The sequence below is a fragment of the Myxocyprinus asiaticus genome, chromosome 24, assembly GCF_019703515.2.
Source record: "Myxocyprinus asiaticus isolate MX2 ecotype Aquarium Trade chromosome 24, UBuf_Myxa_2, whole genome shotgun sequence".
Classification (NCBI taxonomy): Eukaryota; Metazoa; Chordata; class Actinopteri; order Cypriniformes; family Catostomidae; genus Myxocyprinus; species Myxocyprinus asiaticus.
In genome coordinates, this window is record NC_059367.1 from 26,959,891 (window position 1) to 26,977,393 (window position 17,503).

Below are 17,503 nucleotides of genomic sequence, written 5' to 3' on the forward strand. Positions count from 1 at the left end.
TGTAATGAAAGATATTAATTTTTATTTGGTCCAGAGAGGACGTTTTAGATGTGAAGTGGAGTATTAATAAAACTCCTGCTGAGTCTTACTTTCACAAAAAAGTACATTGGTGGAATCATGGAACAATAGTTGTATCAGAAGGTATTACCATTGTATTTTGATATATACCATAGTACTGAAGGATTACTACTATATTTGTGTACCCTGGGATTTACACAGTACTCAAATGTACAAAGAAATTATTACCATGGTATACAAGTATTAGAAAAAAAAACAAAAAAACATGGTAATAATTTGATACATGTTTAAAAAAACATGGTTCTTTTAGTGCTTTTTGTTTGTGTAGTTAGAGCCAAAGGATCATACACAACATGGGGAATATAAACTGTTGCAAGTGCAATAATGTATGCACAGGATATACATTATAATTTTTTTTTTTTCATTTGTAAGGAGGGCAAGTCCTGCAGATCCCACGGGTACAGCTGGAGGATGGAGGGAAATACACATGCCAGGCTGTGAATGAAGCAGGGGAAGATAAAATGCACTTTGACCTGGAGGTGCTGGGTAAGGAAGCCAAAATAACAATTAAGAAGGCATTAGAGGCATTAATTCAAATTAAAAGTAATTATTTGTCGGATTTTATGAGCCATGTAATTTATAAGCCATCTAAATTTACTGCTGGTGTTTAAAGTAAAAACAAGAGTGAGCACTATTTGTGTATTATCCAGTTCCTCCAGTGATTGATGGGCAGACTGATGAGTTCATGGAGGATGTTTCTTCTGTGGTCAATTCCACTGTATCACTGCGCTGTGACACCACAGGACACCCCGCCCCATCTGTATCTTGGCTTAAGGATGGTCTGCCCCTTTACAGTGGTCCTCACCATCAGATACTAGAGGATGGCAAATTGCTGGAGGTGATGCTAATGCTTTTTGCTGTCCATGATTGCAAAACAATTTTCACACAAATGAATCACACAATATATCATTGAATTATATTGGTATATTTGATATTTGATTGATTTATATCAGGGGAGTATTCCCCAAGGAGGTGAGGGAGGTACCTCCTCAAGAACATTTAGATGAGTAGGTAATTGATAGTACAAAATTTAAACAAAGCAATATTACAAAATATGCAATAAAATAGTGTGTAATGTAAACTCACCAACACCAGTGAAAAAAGTTTCATCTCATCGAGGTCATATAGCACAGCTTGAAAGTGAGGGGATAACAGTGAAATACAGAACAAAATCATATGAGCACTATGATTGTGCTGGTTATCATGTTCACAACCAGTGCACAAATCATCCTGGATGAGTCAAACTGGTGGACTGCCAACATCAGTATACCTTTGGTGTTTACCAAGTATTTTTTAACTTATAGTCAGAAAAGAATGTGACTTTTAATAATAACAGTCCTCCACACACAAATGATTTATATGGAACCTACATTTAGTTTACGAAATTGATACAAAGAAGCACCTTTTTCTTTTTTTCCACTGAGAGAGAAAATGAAAAGTTTCACACCTTATATATATCCTCTGTGGTTCTCTGTAGATCCTGAATGTACAGGTGTCTGACACTGCCAATTATCAGTGTGTTGCTGAGAATAAGGCTGGAGCTGTCGAGAGACTCTACAGCCTGTCTGTTCAAGGTAAGATCAACTGAAAAAACTTACGATTTACAAATTATTGCATTTTTCATTTTTACAATTGATTTTCTGTTCATCTAATACCTAAAAAGACCATAGTACTGCATCATTACAATATTTATAATAATGTTTTTTTTTTATTATTCATTTATCTTAGTTCCACCAAGGATTGTGGGTCACCGGGAGGAGGATGTGAGTGTTGTAGAGGGTCACATGATCTCTCTGCTGTGTGATGTGCAGGCATATCCCCCTGCTGACATCATTTGGACAAAAGATGGACAAGTGCTAGAGTTTTCCACTGGTATCCATTTACTGCCAGGTGATTTGCAGTCTAAATATAACTCTCATCTTAATGTTTTTAAATAATGCTTCATGAAACATGTATGTATAGTACTGTGCAAAAGTTTTAGGCATATGAAAGCTTTCACAAAAAAAAACATTTGTATTAAGATGGTTATGTATATCTTCAGCTTTAGTGTGTCAATAGGAAATATACATTTTAGACTCCCACTCATTCCTTTTACAAATAGAATAGAATAGAATAACAGGGAGCCCTGCAACAGATGGCATGGCCCCCACAGAGCCCCCCACTGAACATCGAGTCAGTCTGGGATTACATGAAGAGACAGAAGCAATGTCCAGGTGTACTTAGGATAATTGGTGCTTTTTTGAAAGTAAAGGTGGTCCCACCAAATATTGATTTAGCTTTTTTTTACTGGACTGTTTACTGGACTTTGTATGATGTTAACTGATAAATTAAAACTATTTATGGCATTATTTTGGAAAACATCCTCACTATGCAACATTTTTCACAAGTGCCTACAAGTTTTGCACTGTACTGTATGTATGGTTGTAATTTTGCTATCATCCTGTCCAAAGGTGGTCAGATGCTGCAAATGCCCAGGGCTGGACAGCAGGATGCCGGCCAGTATGTCTGTACAGCCACAAACTCAGCCGGTCAGGACCAGAAGAGCATTATCCTTACTGTCTATGGTCAGTGTTCTATAGTTTTAGTCTGGTCTAGTCTAGGAGTAGTTTTAAGATTTGAGGTTTAATTTGGTAGTTTGATTTTATATTGTTGTAATAAAACACAATTTTAGTTTAATATCAAGTAGAGTTTATTGATACATAACTTTTTAGTTAAATGTTTTCTATTAGTTGAAGACACCACAACACATCTGAACAAGTTAATCATCATCATTAACATTTTCATGAACTTATGAAGCCACTCAAATGAGCAGCAAAATGTAGCTGCTTATGAATAAACTCGTCATCATTTTTTAATTTTTTTTTATTTTTATTGATTAAATAGATAAATTTAGCAAATAACATTTTGATATGATTTAGAAAGTAACACTTTGTTCCTGTAGCTCAATAGGTAGTGCATAGCACAAGCAATGCCAAGGTCGGGGGGTTAATTCCCAGAGAAAAGGCTGGGAATAAATAAATAAATAATATATATACCTTGAATTCACTGACTTGTTTGGAAAAAAGCAGCTCCCAAATGCAAAAAATATAATGACGTTCATTTGCCACTTTCTAGCACTGCCTACACTGGTGCCACGTCTTGACTCAGAGTCAGAGGTCATGACACCTCAGGTTGGGTCATCACTTATTCTGCATTGTGAGGCCAATGGCATCCCTGAACCAGAGGTCACATGGTATCATAATGGACTACAGCTGGTAGCTGGGAATGGTTTGAGGATAGACCGCCAGCAACTGGAGATAGTTGGGGTGCAGGTAAGAAAGAACTTGCTTTTAAACTCATGATGTTCTTGGTGATCTGCCTTAGCAAAAGTGTTTTGAGCCACATTAAACACCTTTACAATTTACTTAGATAACACATTGTTTCCTTTTTTACATGGTTATCTCATTATGTGCATTGGCCAAGTTTTGGATTTCTCCCTTAGGTGGCTGATGCTGGGGTGTATACCTGCAAGGTGTCCAATATTGCAGGCCAAGTGGATCGCACATTTAGAGTAACAGTCCATGGTGAGGATTTTCTAGCTCTAAAGACACATAAATGCAACATTTATACTACTGACTATACATTTTTAGAGTCAAAAAATGGTAATGAAAATGTATTGATCAAAGGGTGTGGGAACCAGTTCATTAACTGCATAAGATTTATATGAGTACTCTGTATCTTTTTAGTGCCTCCTTTGATGGAGGGGCCTCTTCATGAGACCCTCACTCAGAACCTGGGCTCCCACATCACCCTCATCTGTGAGGCTTCTGGTGTACCTGTTCCCAGCATTGCTTGGCTGAAAGATGGCTCTCCTGTTGGTCAGTAAAACACTGAACACTGTACTGAACCTCCGGTTGCTAGTGTGTATATTATCTTGTGTGTTTAGGAGTCCCTGATTGTTGTACTTTATATGTGTAGAAAGCAGTTTACATTGGAACTGGTCAGTGAGAGGAAACAGACTGGAATTAGGCCCTCTGCAGCACTCTCATGCGGGTACTTACACCTGCATAGCCAAAAACAATGAAGGACAGACCCAGAAAGACTACTTACTTATTATACATGGTAAAACTGCCTTAATTACTCAGTTCTTAAATCTCTGTTTACTCACTGTGTGGTTTGTGGAGCCCTAAATAACTAAATGTGTACGGTGCCATTAGCATCACCCACTATTTTGGACTCTGGCCACCCATCAGAGGTCAGCTCACCTGTGGGGGAGGAGGTAACTCTTGAATGTCGGGTGATGGGCACACCCACGCCCAAAGTGAGCTGGCTGAAGAACGGAATGACTCTAGAGAATGGCATCACAGAGCATATTAAGTAAGACTCTCTCATACCAATTAATTCATACTTTCTTGTTTTTTTTATTAGAAACAAAATATATAAAAATAATCAAAAATATAAATATCATATTTACATGAATAATATAATGTATCAAATATTATTTTTAACAAATTATAATTTTTCCCATTTCTTTTCCCAAATCTTCAAGATTTTCTTCATTTTGTGCCTGACAGAGAAAAGCTTGTTTTTAGTTCATAGTTTCACTAATTGATAGTGTATAAATGTATGGATGTGTTACAGTATCTCTCCAGATGGGAGCAGACTTACAATTCTAAATATAAGATCAGAGGACTCAGGCACATACACCTGTATGGCTGTCAGCTCAGCTGGCCAAGAGAGCAAGATCTATACCTTGTTTGTACTGGGTAAGAGGAGCTTTCTTATTATTTTTTAACACAAAGCACAATACAAATTCATTTATTTTTATGTTATTTTTTTCTGTTTTCATGGCTATGATAACAGTTGAAAAGACCAATATTGTTGTCTCTAGCATATGTTGTGTTTTGGATGCTGGTGTCCCTATAAGACTTTATAATTAGCTTAATTTGCCTCCCTTTGTTGAGGGAGTAGTTGGTAATGGTAATAGTTCACCCAGAAATAAAAATTCTCTCATCATTTACTCACCCTCATGCCATCCCAGATAAGTATGACTTTCTGGAGAACATAAATTAAGATTTTTAGAAGAAAATCTCACCTCCGTAGGTCCATACAGTGCAAGAAAATGGTGACCAAAATGTTGAAGCTCCAAAAAGCACATAAAGTAATCAATTTGACTCCAATGTTTAAATCCATGTCTTCTGAAGTGATCCAATTGGTTTTGGGTGAGAACAAACCAAAATATAACTCCCTTTCCATTATAAATCTTGACATTAGCAGTCTCCTTGGTGACCATAAATTTCAAGCTCAATTACACTTCCTATAGCGCCATTAAGAGCTCTACTTGAAATCCTGATCATGCCTAGAGACTGTAATGGCAAGATGTATAGTGAAAAAGGAGTTATATTTTGGTCTGTTCTTACCCAAATTCGACAAGAGAGCTTAAGAAGACATGGATTAAACCACTGGAATCACATGGATTTCTTTTATGTTGCTTTTATGTGTTTTTTGGAGTTTCAAACATCTGGTCAGCATTTACTTGCATTGTATGGATCTACAGAGCTGAGATAATCTTTCAAAAATCTTCATTTGTGTCTTGCAGAAGAAAGAAAGTCAAACACATCCGGGATGGCATGAAGGTGAGTAAATTATGAGAGAATTTTCATTTTTGGGTGAACTATTTCTTTAATTAGAAAGACCACCATGGTAATTTCTTGCTGGTGAACAAGATGGCTATGCTGTTCCACCAGCTTTACCAGCACTAACCATCTTAAATCAGCCTTGACAAGCATTGAAATTCAGCTCAATATGCTGGTCTTTTCAGCAAGGATAGTTTCAATTGTCACTTTAAAAATCAAATTGCATTCCTTCTGTTGGCACCCAGTTAAAATTTTCTAATTTATGACCCTACAGTCCCTCCCTCCATCAGTGGGGAGACCAACGTTCCCCGTGAGGTGTACACCACTCAGCACAGTGTGGTCACACTGGAGTGCAAAGTGACTGGAAACCCCCAGCCTCAAATTAACTGGCTGAGGGATGGCCATCCTTTGCTCCTGTCGCCTCGCCTCCGCCTCCTTTCTGCAGATTCTGTTCTTAGGTCAGTTGCACACAGAACAAACGAAAGTCTGATATTATAGATTTAATAGATTAATGGCATCCTGTGTGTGTTGATACAGGATATCACCGGTACAGCTGTCTGATTCTGGTATCTACACTTGTGTGGCGCGTAGCCGAGCTGGGTTAGCCAAACTCAACTTTGACCTCCAAGTGCAAGGTACAGCAGAAACCATTTCAATCTGATTTGATCAACTCATTAAAAAAAAATTCACCTAAATAATTCATATTCTTTCATCATTCTCTTACCCTCATGTCGCTCCAAACCAGTATGATTTTCTAATGTGGAACACAAAAGGAGGTTTGGCAGAATGTCTGAGTTGCTCTTTTTCATAACATGAAAGTGGATGGGGACCAGAGGCTGTCAAGCTCAAGTAGGACGTAAAAAAAAAAAAAACATAACATTTTTTACTCAGTTAACTGGAGAATCTTGCTTGACGTTCTTAGTCACAATTTGCTTTCAGTTTACAGAAAAGATACATTTTATATCCTGCTTTAAATAACACCTTTTGTTTTCCACGGAACAAAGAGAGTCATATGGGTTTCGAAACACATGAGGGTGAGTAAATAATGGCAAAATTTCCATTTTTGAGTGAACTATTAATTTACTGTAATAAAAGAAGAATCCCAAAAAATAGCATGTGATTAGTTGCAAGTTTTTGATCATGTCTGTTTGCCCCATCATAAGCTCCCCCTGCTGTGGAGCGCACAGAACCGACAGAGCAGGTAACTGTGGTCCAGGGCTCTTCAGTGACACTCACTTGTGAAGCCCGTGGCGTGCCTCCTCCCACCCTCTCCTGGCTGAAAGATGGTCAGCCGCTCTCACTGCACCGGAATCTGCTGTTGGATGGACAGGAAACACGTTTTCTGCTCTCTGATGTGGGTCCCAGTGATGGAGGTCTCTATAGCTGTGTGGCAAGCAACCAAGCAGGAAGCAGTACCAAGACCTTCAACCTGACCATCCTAGGTATTTCAGTTTAAAGGATTTAAAGATTATTTTGCTTATTGTTTAGTAGAATAATAGTTTTTAAAAATATGTTTATAATAATGTACAATCACCTGAGATGAAGATCCTAGTCATATCAATTAATTATTCACCATATGGTGCTGGGTGGGTGCACATTCATAAGCACCGCCAAGTTGAGATCAAATGACCAGCTGCATCTCAATAATCCTTTGCATTTTGACGCTTTCACTTGCAGAATGAATTAATGCACTTTCTGCGAATAGCACATTTTTACAATGACATTGTAAACTGAGAACTTCTATTTTTACATGATACTGCATCAATGCCGCTAGGTGTCTGCACAACATTAACATGAATATTACTGAGTGCACCTTTAACATTTACATTACATTTATGCATTTGGCAGACGCTTTTATCTAAAGCAACTTACAGTGCAATTATTACAGGGACAATCCCCCTGGAGCAACCTGGAGTTAAGTGTCTTGCTCAAGGACACAATGGTGATGGCTGTGGGGATTGAACCAGCAACCTTTTTTGTGCTGTAGCCCACTACGCCACACCATTCCAGGGATAGTTCACCCAAAAGTTCTCTCATAATTTACCGTCATGGAAATTGGTGCTTCTTAAGCAGGGAGATCTTGTTGCTCAAATCTGATGATGTATTTCCCTGTGTCAGAGCCCCCCAATATCTCTGGCTCTTCATCCCCTGAGGAGCTGCTGGTTGCTGTGGACAGTGTCATAGAGTTAGAGTGCATTACTACGGGTTTTCCCCCTCCTACGCTCAGCTGGCTTAAAGATGGGCGCCCTCTACAGGACAGCGCAGCAATAATACAGAGAGATGGACAGCTTCTCAGGATCAATAAAGTTCAGGTGGTTAGGATTCTTAAAATAAAACAATGTAACAAAGTCCAACAAGACATTACAAACAATGCTTATCCAATTTAACTTTTGTCTTTTTGAGATGAATATAAGTTTTCCATTTGTGTGTAACTTTGTTATTGTGCCAATGTGCTGTTATGAAGGTGGAGGATGCAGGTCTTTATACCTGTCTTGCCAGTAGTCCAGCAGGAGAAGATGGTAGGAACCACTGGGTGCGCGTTCAACGTGAGTAAACCTAGAGCCATTAGTCCTGTTACAAAGACCAACATATCAGGTCACCAGCATATGTGGTGTTTTGAATGCTGGTGTTCTTGTGTCCCGACTATTTATTTTTTTTTTTGTACCTCAACAAGCAGAAGTATCTTGTTCAATCAGCTTCACCTGAAATATCATACTTGTCGACCATCTTTTCCATCTGAATTTTGCTGGTCCATGGGCTAGACCAGCTCCAGACCAGCACTCACCAGTATAGACCAGTATTGAAATTCATGCTGATATTTTTAGCAGAATCACTTTAACCCACAGTTTTAAAAGTTGTGTCAGCTTTTTTTCTTATCCCTTTCAGTTCCACCCACTTTGCTTGGCTCCAGCGACATCAGAACTGTGTCAGTGCCTGCCAAAGGTCACTTGACACTGGAGTGTCAAACCGACAGTGACCCTCCACCAGAGATTGAGTGGTACAAAGATGATGTCAAAATACAGGTGAGGACAGATTCATGTACTTACAGGACACAAAACAAACAATATTAAAACCATCATGCCACTTTTACATTAAATTCATCTTGTTTTTCTGTTGCTTCTCTGGTCTCCCTAAGCTGGATGGTCGAATTCAGACTATTGCTGGTGGACAGTATCTGGAAATTGAAGATGTCAGGACCCATGATAGTGGACAGTACAGCTGTGTGGCCACCAACATTGCTGGCAGCACTAGTCTATTCTTTACTGTAGAGATTCTCTGTAAGTTTATGTATATAACAGAATCAGTGGCTTTGAAATGAAAATTCTGTCATTATTTACTCACCCTTGTGTCGTTCCAAACCTGTGTGAGTTTAGTTGCTTCCATACAAAAGGAGATGTTTTAAATAATGTTCATGTTGCTCTTTTCCATAAAACAAAAGCAAATAAGGATCCAAAATGGACCATAAGGCACTAAAATGACCATAAAAGTACCATAAAATTAGTCCTTATGACTCTTGCACAATATTCCAAGTTTTTTAAAGTCATTCGATAGCTTTGTGTGAGGAACAGACTGAAATTTAAGTCGTTAATTGTGGAAAAAAATTGTGCATGTGCGTATTAAAATTTGGCACGTGAAAACGCGTTGTGCCAGATTTTACATAAATGATGCCAAATGACATTGGTTCTTGCATGTCTTATGGTGCTATTTTTTATCTTTTTCGGAGCTTGACTGTCCCTGGTAACTATATGCTTTTTGTTTTATGGAAAAGAACAGTGTGAACATTCTCCAAAGGATTTTTTGGTGAACTATCCCTTAAATTTTGTAAGCCAAGCATACAGTAATGTTGTCAGTTCTTAAACAAAGACTTTAACCTCTTATGTAGAAAAAACAGCTTATTGTTATGTTCACCCAGTACCGCCAGTCATCAGAGAGGGTAGCTCACTGATCGTAGCACATGTCAATCAGGATGCAGTGCTGCCATGTGAGGTGGAAGGAGGGCCTTCCTCTTCTGTTTTATGGAGGAAAGATGGTGGCCCAGTCCCACTTCACAATAACAGGTAAGCTTGAACCTCAAGCAAATATTCTCAACTGGCTCAATTGATTTTTTAAAGGTGCTCACCAGCTGAATTCAATCTCTCTGCTTGCAGATTCACTTTGCTGTCAGAGGGCTCTTTGCGTATTGAGGCAGCGCAGTTGTCTGATGCTGGACGTTACTTCTGCAGTGTATCTAACCAAGCAGGATCAGACCATCGTGGCATGGACTTGAGAGTCTACGGTACTGCAGAACACTAAGGGCGAGTTCGTAATGGCATACTACCCATACTTTCGCCTACTACTTTTTTCCATGTCTGTCTATGGGAGAAATAGTAAGAGTAGTATGGGAGCATGCCATTCCTAACTTGGCTTAACACTTTGTCTCTCTGTACTAAAGAGGAATGATGCCATTTTTACTAACCTCATTACGGAGTTATTTAGACTGCAACTTTGTAGTTGTAATGTTGCTATTAATCCAAAAACAGTCCAAAAACAATCAATGAAATGAAGATGTCTTATATTGACAGTGTCAACAGGGCTAATCTGAGTCTTTACTGTTTTCATTTAACCTTCCAGTGGGACCCTCGATCAGACCCGGCCCATTTAATGTAACAGTAGTCACAGGTCAGAGAGCAGTGTTAAGTTGTGAGAGCACTGGCATACCTGCCCCTCAGGTAAGCTGGAAGAGGAATGGCACACCCCTCAATGTGGATCTTCAGTCTGGCACTTACAGGTGTGCACTACCACAGTACAACACTGTTTTTTTACAGTTGATTTGATTCCTTAATAGATGCAGTGTGTAGGCTCATTATATTTATTAAAAATCTCAGTAATCTAGATGTAATGCCTTCCTTTTCATGTCAGTTATAATTTGTACAAACAGGATTGTTTAGAATAAATACCCATCTGCCAAGCTTGTTTTCTTTCATTATTACAGTAAATGCAAAAATACACTGTGCGGTAACTATATTTGGAATTATTCCAGAGGAATCTCTGCGAGACATACTTTTACAGTTCTTATATACACATATATGTACCACTGAGAGATGCTCATTCTTATGTGTATGTTTTTATCTGAACATAACAGACTTAAAAATACAGTTATATTTTTTTACTATTGTAAGGTTAACAAATCTTTACCAAATGGTTTTGTTTTGAAGATTAATGTCCACTGGCTCTCTGGTCATCCCCACCCCATCTAAAGAAGATGAGGGTTACTTTGAGTGCACAGTGACCAATGAAGTTGGAGAAGAGCGAAGGGTCATTGAGGTCATTCTTCAAGGTTTGAGTTGGAGATTTAAATCCTGTCTTTTCATTTATTGTGTAACATATTTATTGATGATCAGCAGAGATGTAAAATACATACTCATAAGTGGCTCCAACAAGTATTTGGACACTGAAGCCACACTTAATGCATTAATGTCTTTGAATTATATACCAAAATATAAATCTAAGTGCAATTATTTGAACTAAAAATGACAAAAACACACTTTTCAAAAAGTAAAAATCACAAAAAAGTAGTTATTTTGTACACTTTCTGGTTGTCAGTGGAACATGTCCATATTTAATGTGATGAAATAATCCTGTTGTTATTCTGCTAGAACACCTGTGTAACCTTGAGGAGAACTGACTTCAGATATACACTAAAAATTCCCTTGACTGCATTTGGTTAATTAATTGCTAACATGGCTCAAAGTTAGTTCTGAGAAAAGCTATACCTTAATTTGTTTGCAGATTACACTTGATTTAATATTTTGAATCATGAAACATATTGTGAACTCATATTGTTTTCTCCATATTTTTCAGTTCCTCCTGTAATTAAAGATGATGTCAGCAGTGTTACAGCTGTTAAAATGTCCCCTGTTGTGTTGCCATGTCATGCCACGGGGCGGCCAGAGCCAGTCATCAGCTGGAACAAGAACTGGATGCAGCTGGGTGCTCGAGGGGGCAGTTACAGAGTACTGCCCACAGGTGAATCTGAAACAAACACTGTCTGCATACTTTTAAGACTTCCAGTTGTTATTTAGGTATTTTAATATTCTTATGCTGTGGTAATCATAGTTTTTCCATTGTGATGTAGGTGCTCTTGAGATCCTGGCTGTAACACCTAGCCATGCAGGCAAATATACCTGCTCAGCCCGCAACTCAGTTGGAGTGGCTTACAAACACATTACTCTTACTGTGCAGGGTAAGATGCACATGTATTAGTAACATTTTTAACCTAGGTTTTTAAAGTGATTATTCAATAAATTGAAAACTTCTTTATAATGAAAAACAACCTTCCCTGTTGAAAATACCAGCATATTTTGAATGGAAATCCATGCTTGTGTAAACTGGTCTTTTCAGTAGGTAATTCAGGTTTTAATTACTAAAAATATCTGTTTACTTGTGTTGTTTGTGCATTTGTGTTTTTAGAGCCTCCAGAGATTAGGCCCATGCCAGAGGGAGTTCAGGTAGTGTTACACCACTCTGTGGTTTTACCCTGTGAAGTACACGGATACCCTAGGCCCACCATTACATGGCAACGAGAAGGTGTTCCTATTATGGCAGGTTGGTTTGTTGGTAGCTTAGTGTTTTAAAGTACTGGACAGGTGACACGGTCTGAAATGATCATGGGAAACCTGGATATGTAAACATTTTAAAAATGTTTTCCAGGCCCGGAAAAGTCATGGAAACTAGAATGCTCTTTAAAGTCATGGAAACTAGAATGCTCTTTAAAGTCATGGAAATTGCAGTGATGAATATATATTTCTCTAGTTATGCTCTGCTTTAAAATATTTCATAGGCTACACATTGCTCTTTAGTAGAGTAAACTTTACTTGCAAGCCATTGTGATGTCTGATTTGTGAGCAAATCGTTCTCATGAATCAGTTCATTTCAATGAATCAACCAAACTGGTTCACAGATAAGTCTGAATGATTCATTAGCAAATCAGCATGAATTTGAATGATTTTTTAAAAATCCTTATTCAGTAATCGTTCTAGTTTGGAATGTTGGCACTCTCTTGCAGCTATACAAAGAATGCGTCATCTAGCATTATAAAACAGGAAAAATGTATGAACATTCTGGAACGTTCTCTCTTTAAATTCAACATGCACCTTTTAAATTCAGCTTTGTATTTACACTGTTAAAAGTGCCAAGCATCATAATTGTCCAGCATACAGTATATACACAGTGTTCATGGGTACTTTTTTCAGGTCATAGACTGACATTACTCTCCAGTGGAGCTTTGAAGTTCTCACGGGTGACTCTTGGAGATGCTGGAACATACCAGTGCCTGGCACAGAATGAAGCAGGCACTGCTATGGGACAGACTCATCTAGTTTTGCAAGGTATGTCATGTTTATTTTACTAAGTCTGCCTTTATGCAACAGTTCAATTGCATGTTTTGTTTTTGTTTGTTTTTTTTTTTGTCATAAAAAAAAAAATGTAATCAAATATCTAAGACAATCTAAGCTCAGTAATCTGAATAGTGATCTGAAAAGTGACTTCAAAACAATCAACAAAATAAAATGACTACTGAGTGATCACTGAGTTCTCTCACTGTTTTGCTGACAGTTCCTCCAGTGCTGTCTGTGCCTCGTCTGGAGTACACCGCAGTTCTTGGCCAGCCGGTCAGCCTGGACTGCACTGCTGATGGCCAGCCAAAGCCAGAGGTGACCTGGCACAGGGAGCGTAGGCCCGTGGTGGAGGGTACGCACCAGAGATTGTTCTCCAACGGCACCCTACACATTACCGCCACTCAACGTAGCGATGCAGGAATCTATACCTGCTCAGCCCAAAACAATGTTGGAAAAGCCAGCCAAGACGTTAGACTGTTTCTGCAAAGTGAGTTCTATACAATACAAAGAGAACCACTGTTTTATGTTTGTTAGAAATCTAAGTTCTAATCTGATGTTCATGACAGTTTTGAGGATTTTATTAACTTTTTGCTCACTGGGAGTATCAAGTGAACTGTTTTCTGTAAAGCTGCTTTGAAACCATATGTTGGTAGCTGACATGATCTACTTTTGAGAAGTAAACATGTCCCACAGGATATTCAATCTAAAAACATTTAACTAATTTATAGTTATTTTACATAGTTTTTATTACCATATTAATTGAGAGACTACTTTGAATGTTTGTGTTTTTAAAAATGCATTTAAAATGAGCTAGTGAAGAAAAAAGATGAAAATGCTGAAAAACTTAAGAAATGGTGACAAGATACAGCACTAAAAATATACACTTTCCCAAATACATTCTCATATATTTTAATGAAAAATCTTGAAACTGATTTACAAAAAGTTTGGACATCAAGTATTGTGAAAAGTGCCATTCAAATAAAACTGACTTCACAGGACTTATCCATAGCATTACATTTGTACATAAAACAAACTGTGGTTTTAAGGTTAAGCAACAGTGGCACCTATTAATGGCATTGACATTTTTTGTACCTACATTTTGTACATAAATATCTGTATTTGTTTCTCCTTCTTAGTCCCACCCCAGATTTCTGTTGGTCAAACAGAGATGTCAGTCATCCAGGGATTTCAAGCACTGTTACCATGTGCAGCTCAGGGGCTTCCAGAGCCCAGAGTTAGCTGGGAGAAACAAGGAGACCCAGTGCCAAACCTGTCAGGCAAATTCACTCTACTGAGGTCAGGAGAACTGATTATCGAAAGGGCAGAGGTCAGTATGTGCATGTGTGTATACTGTATATGTCCTCAGGGCCGTGCCCAAACTGTTATTTAACATTTTGCAGTTAAATTCCATGGTTACTTAATTGTTATTATCACTGGCTTAACTGTAATTTTTATATATAGGACTGACATAGGCTTTATATATGCATATACAGTATACTTTAATACACATTAATTGTAATATACTTTAATTGTTGCAGACAGCAACTGGATATTCAGTTCAGCAACAGTTCAATGGCTCACTTTATCTTTATCATTCATATGATTACTTCATGATATAGCTCTGCAGCAATTGTAGTAATTGGTCAGCCCACATTTACATTTAAACAACAACAAAATGAAAGAAAACTACTAGCCTAATTTTTAGAGACATACATTAGCTCTGCAATCTGATCATTCGTCTTAACTAATGCACATTTTTAATGCATTTGGGCCCACTCAAGCAATGTCATTACTAATTAATGTGCATCAAGCTTGTCAAGTGTTAAGTGGACTCACTTAGGACCCCTTTCCTCCTCCCGCTGTTGCTGCTGGTCTGCTGCCTGCAAAACAGAGATGCAACGCAACAGCCGAAGACGGCCATTTAGCGCATGCTTACATAAACCAATCTTTTTTTTTTTTAAATCACGTAGACAGTGTTGTTCTATTTATTATTAATGTACTGTATATATAAAAATATACACGAATTAAATTACTTTCTCCAGAGGGGCACCTAAGCCAAGGAGGGCAAAGGGGCAGTGTAGCCACCCCCTGTGCACGTCCCTGTATGTGCTGCAGGGTCAGAAATTATCCAGGGCTCAGGGCAAAAACACCCCAGAAATGTAAAATGTTGGGGCCAAAAATAGTGCGCGTGCACGCGCGCGTGTGTGTGTATATATGTGTGTGTGTTTTTTTGTTTTTTTTTACTTTATAGAATATATTTGATACATATTTAACATTACATAAAATAAGATACATTTAAATTCAAATGTTATGCATTTCATAATATTCTATTCTAGGCCTGATCTAGTGCATTATGTATAGCTAATTTTGTATTTGGTGTTGATTTGATTTTATGAGTAATGACATAATTCCTCAGATAAATGAATTTTTCAAAAAATTAATTCAGCTAAAATATTTGACATAACAGGCTCCATGCTGCGTGTTTTTATATGGCTTAAAATAATATGTCCCCATAATCTTAAATGCAAATAATTGCCTCTTAATTGCCTTAAATGTTAATTTCGCTATGGTCCTAATAAAGTGCCCGACGTGGTCTTCTGCTGTTGTAGCCCACTGCCTCAAGATTCGACATTTTGTGCATTCTGAGATGCTATTCTGCTCCCTATAATTATACAGAGTGATTTTCTGAGTTACCGTAGCCTTTCTGTCAGCTCAAACCAGTCTGGCCGATCTCCGTTGAACTGTTGTGTGTGAAAATCCCAGGAGATCAGCAGTTACAGAAATACTCAAACCAGCCCGTCTGGCACCAACAGTCATGCCACGGTCCAAAATCACTGAGATCAAATCACTGATTTTTTCCCCATTCTGATGGTTGATGTGAACATTAACTGAAGCTCCTGACCTGTATGTTTTTATGCACTGCACTGCTGCCACACAATTGGCTGATTGGATAATTGCATGAATAAGTAGGTGTACAGGTGTATGCAGTCATGTAGCAACAAAGCAATGTTTTGTTTGTTTTGTTCACAGTTCTTATGTTTTTTGTCTTGGATGTTGTCTGCCTTATTGTCTACAACAGACAAACACTTTTGGACATTGGTTCAGCGATCTCACACCGAAAACCGGACTTCACATTCCTCAATGCCGACCCGCTGTTTACAAACACGCAAGCAGAGCCCTTTGTCTGGGCAGCACGGCCGTGGAAACGCAGGAGGAAAAGGGGAAACAGAGCCGGCGTTCTCATCAGAGTAAGACGCCGCGCAAATCGACCCCCGCTACCCACTATTCTACTGGCAAATGTTCAGTCTCTGGATAACAAGCTCTGCGAGCTGAAAGCGCGGATCTCTTTCCAACGAGAGATGAGGGACTGCTGCATTATCTGCCTAACAGAAACTTGGATGTCTGCGGAGATTCCAGACTCAGGCATTGAACCCGCGGGGTTCTCCATGCACCGAGCGGACAGAGCGAAAGACCTCTCAGGTAAAACTAGAGGAGGTGGTGTATGTTTTATGATCAACAAATCCTGGTGTGATCAGAGGAACGTACATTCCATCAAGTCTTTCTGTTCTCCTGATCTGGAATTTCTTATGCTTCTGTGTCGACCATTCTGGCTACCGAGGGAATTCACAGCGGTCATTATCATTGCTGTGTACAGGTGCATCTCAATAAATTAGAATGTCGTGGAAAAGTTCATTTATTTCAGTAATTCAACTCAAATTGTGAAACTCGTGTATTAAATAAATTCAATGCACACAGACTGAAGTAGTTTAAGTCTTTGGTTCTTTTAATTGTGATGATTTTGGCTCACATTTAACAAAAACCCACCAATTCACCATCTCAAAAAATTAGAATACATCATAAGACCAATAAAAAAAACATTTTTAGTGAATTGTTGGCCTTCTGGAAAGTATGTTCATTTACTGTATATGTACTCAGTACTTGGTAGGGGCTCCTTTTGCTTTAATTACTGCCTCAATTCGGCGTGGCATGGAGGTGATCAGTTTGTGGCACTGCTGAGGTGGTATGGAAGCCCAGGTTTCTTTGACAGTGGCCTTCAGCTCATCTGCATTTTTTGGTCTCTTGTTTCTCATTTTCCTCTTGACAATACCTGGTCTGGTGAGTTTGCTGGCCAGTCAAGCACACCAACACCATGGTCATTTAACCAACTTTTGGTGCTTTTGGCAGTGTGGGCAGGCACCAAATCCTGCTGGAAAATGAAATCAGAATCTTTAAAAAGCTGGTCAGCAGAAGGAAGCATGAAGTGCTTCAAAATTTCTTGGTAAACGGGTGCAGTGACTTTGGTTTTCAAAAAACACAATGGACCAACACCAGCAGATGACATTGCACCCCAAATCATCACAGACTGTGGAAACTTAACACTGGACTTCAAGCAACTTGGACTATGAGCTTCTCCACCCTTCCTCCAGACTCTAG

General features: G+C 38.6%; 1 protein-coding gene across 1 annotated transcript in view; it reads left to right on the top strand.

The window, feature by feature from the left end:
- Positions 1 to 17,503, top strand: part of hmcn2 (hemicentin 2) — a 110,165-nt gene that overhangs the window by 63,660 nt on the left and 29,002 nt on the right. Inside the window, exons 35-62 of the mRNA XM_051654029.1 lie at positions 451 to 564; positions 729 to 916; positions 1,556 to 1,652; positions 1,807 to 1,968; positions 2,529 to 2,642; positions 3,193 to 3,389; positions 3,560 to 3,641; positions 3,804 to 3,935; positions 4,036 to 4,179; positions 4,275 to 4,434; positions 4,699 to 4,823; positions 5,968 to 6,151; positions 6,231 to 6,328; positions 6,857 to 7,135; positions 7,812 to 8,005; positions 8,158 to 8,239; positions 8,580 to 8,716; positions 8,830 to 8,971; positions 9,607 to 9,751; positions 9,842 to 9,969; positions 10,305 to 10,461; positions 10,889 to 11,010; positions 11,535 to 11,699; positions 11,809 to 11,916; positions 12,144 to 12,278; positions 12,926 to 13,060; positions 13,287 to 13,556; positions 14,206 to 14,396. Coding sequence (XP_051509989.1) covers positions 451 to 564; positions 729 to 916; positions 1,556 to 1,652; positions 1,807 to 1,968; positions 2,529 to 2,642; positions 3,193 to 3,389; positions 3,560 to 3,641; positions 3,804 to 3,935; positions 4,036 to 4,179; positions 4,275 to 4,434; positions 4,699 to 4,823; positions 5,968 to 6,151; positions 6,231 to 6,328; positions 6,857 to 7,135; positions 7,812 to 8,005; positions 8,158 to 8,239; positions 8,580 to 8,716; positions 8,830 to 8,971; positions 9,607 to 9,751; positions 9,842 to 9,969; positions 10,305 to 10,461; positions 10,889 to 11,010; positions 11,535 to 11,699; positions 11,809 to 11,916; positions 12,144 to 12,278; positions 12,926 to 13,060; positions 13,287 to 13,556; positions 14,206 to 14,396 — 4,187 coding nt within the window. The remainder of the gene's footprint in view (positions 1 to 450; positions 565 to 728; positions 917 to 1,555; positions 1,653 to 1,806; positions 1,969 to 2,528; positions 2,643 to 3,192; positions 3,390 to 3,559; positions 3,642 to 3,803; positions 3,936 to 4,035; positions 4,180 to 4,274; positions 4,435 to 4,698; positions 4,824 to 5,967; positions 6,152 to 6,230; positions 6,329 to 6,856; positions 7,136 to 7,811; positions 8,006 to 8,157; positions 8,240 to 8,579; positions 8,717 to 8,829; positions 8,972 to 9,606; positions 9,752 to 9,841; positions 9,970 to 10,304; positions 10,462 to 10,888; positions 11,011 to 11,534; positions 11,700 to 11,808; positions 11,917 to 12,143; positions 12,279 to 12,925; positions 13,061 to 13,286; positions 13,557 to 14,205; positions 14,397 to 17,503) is intronic.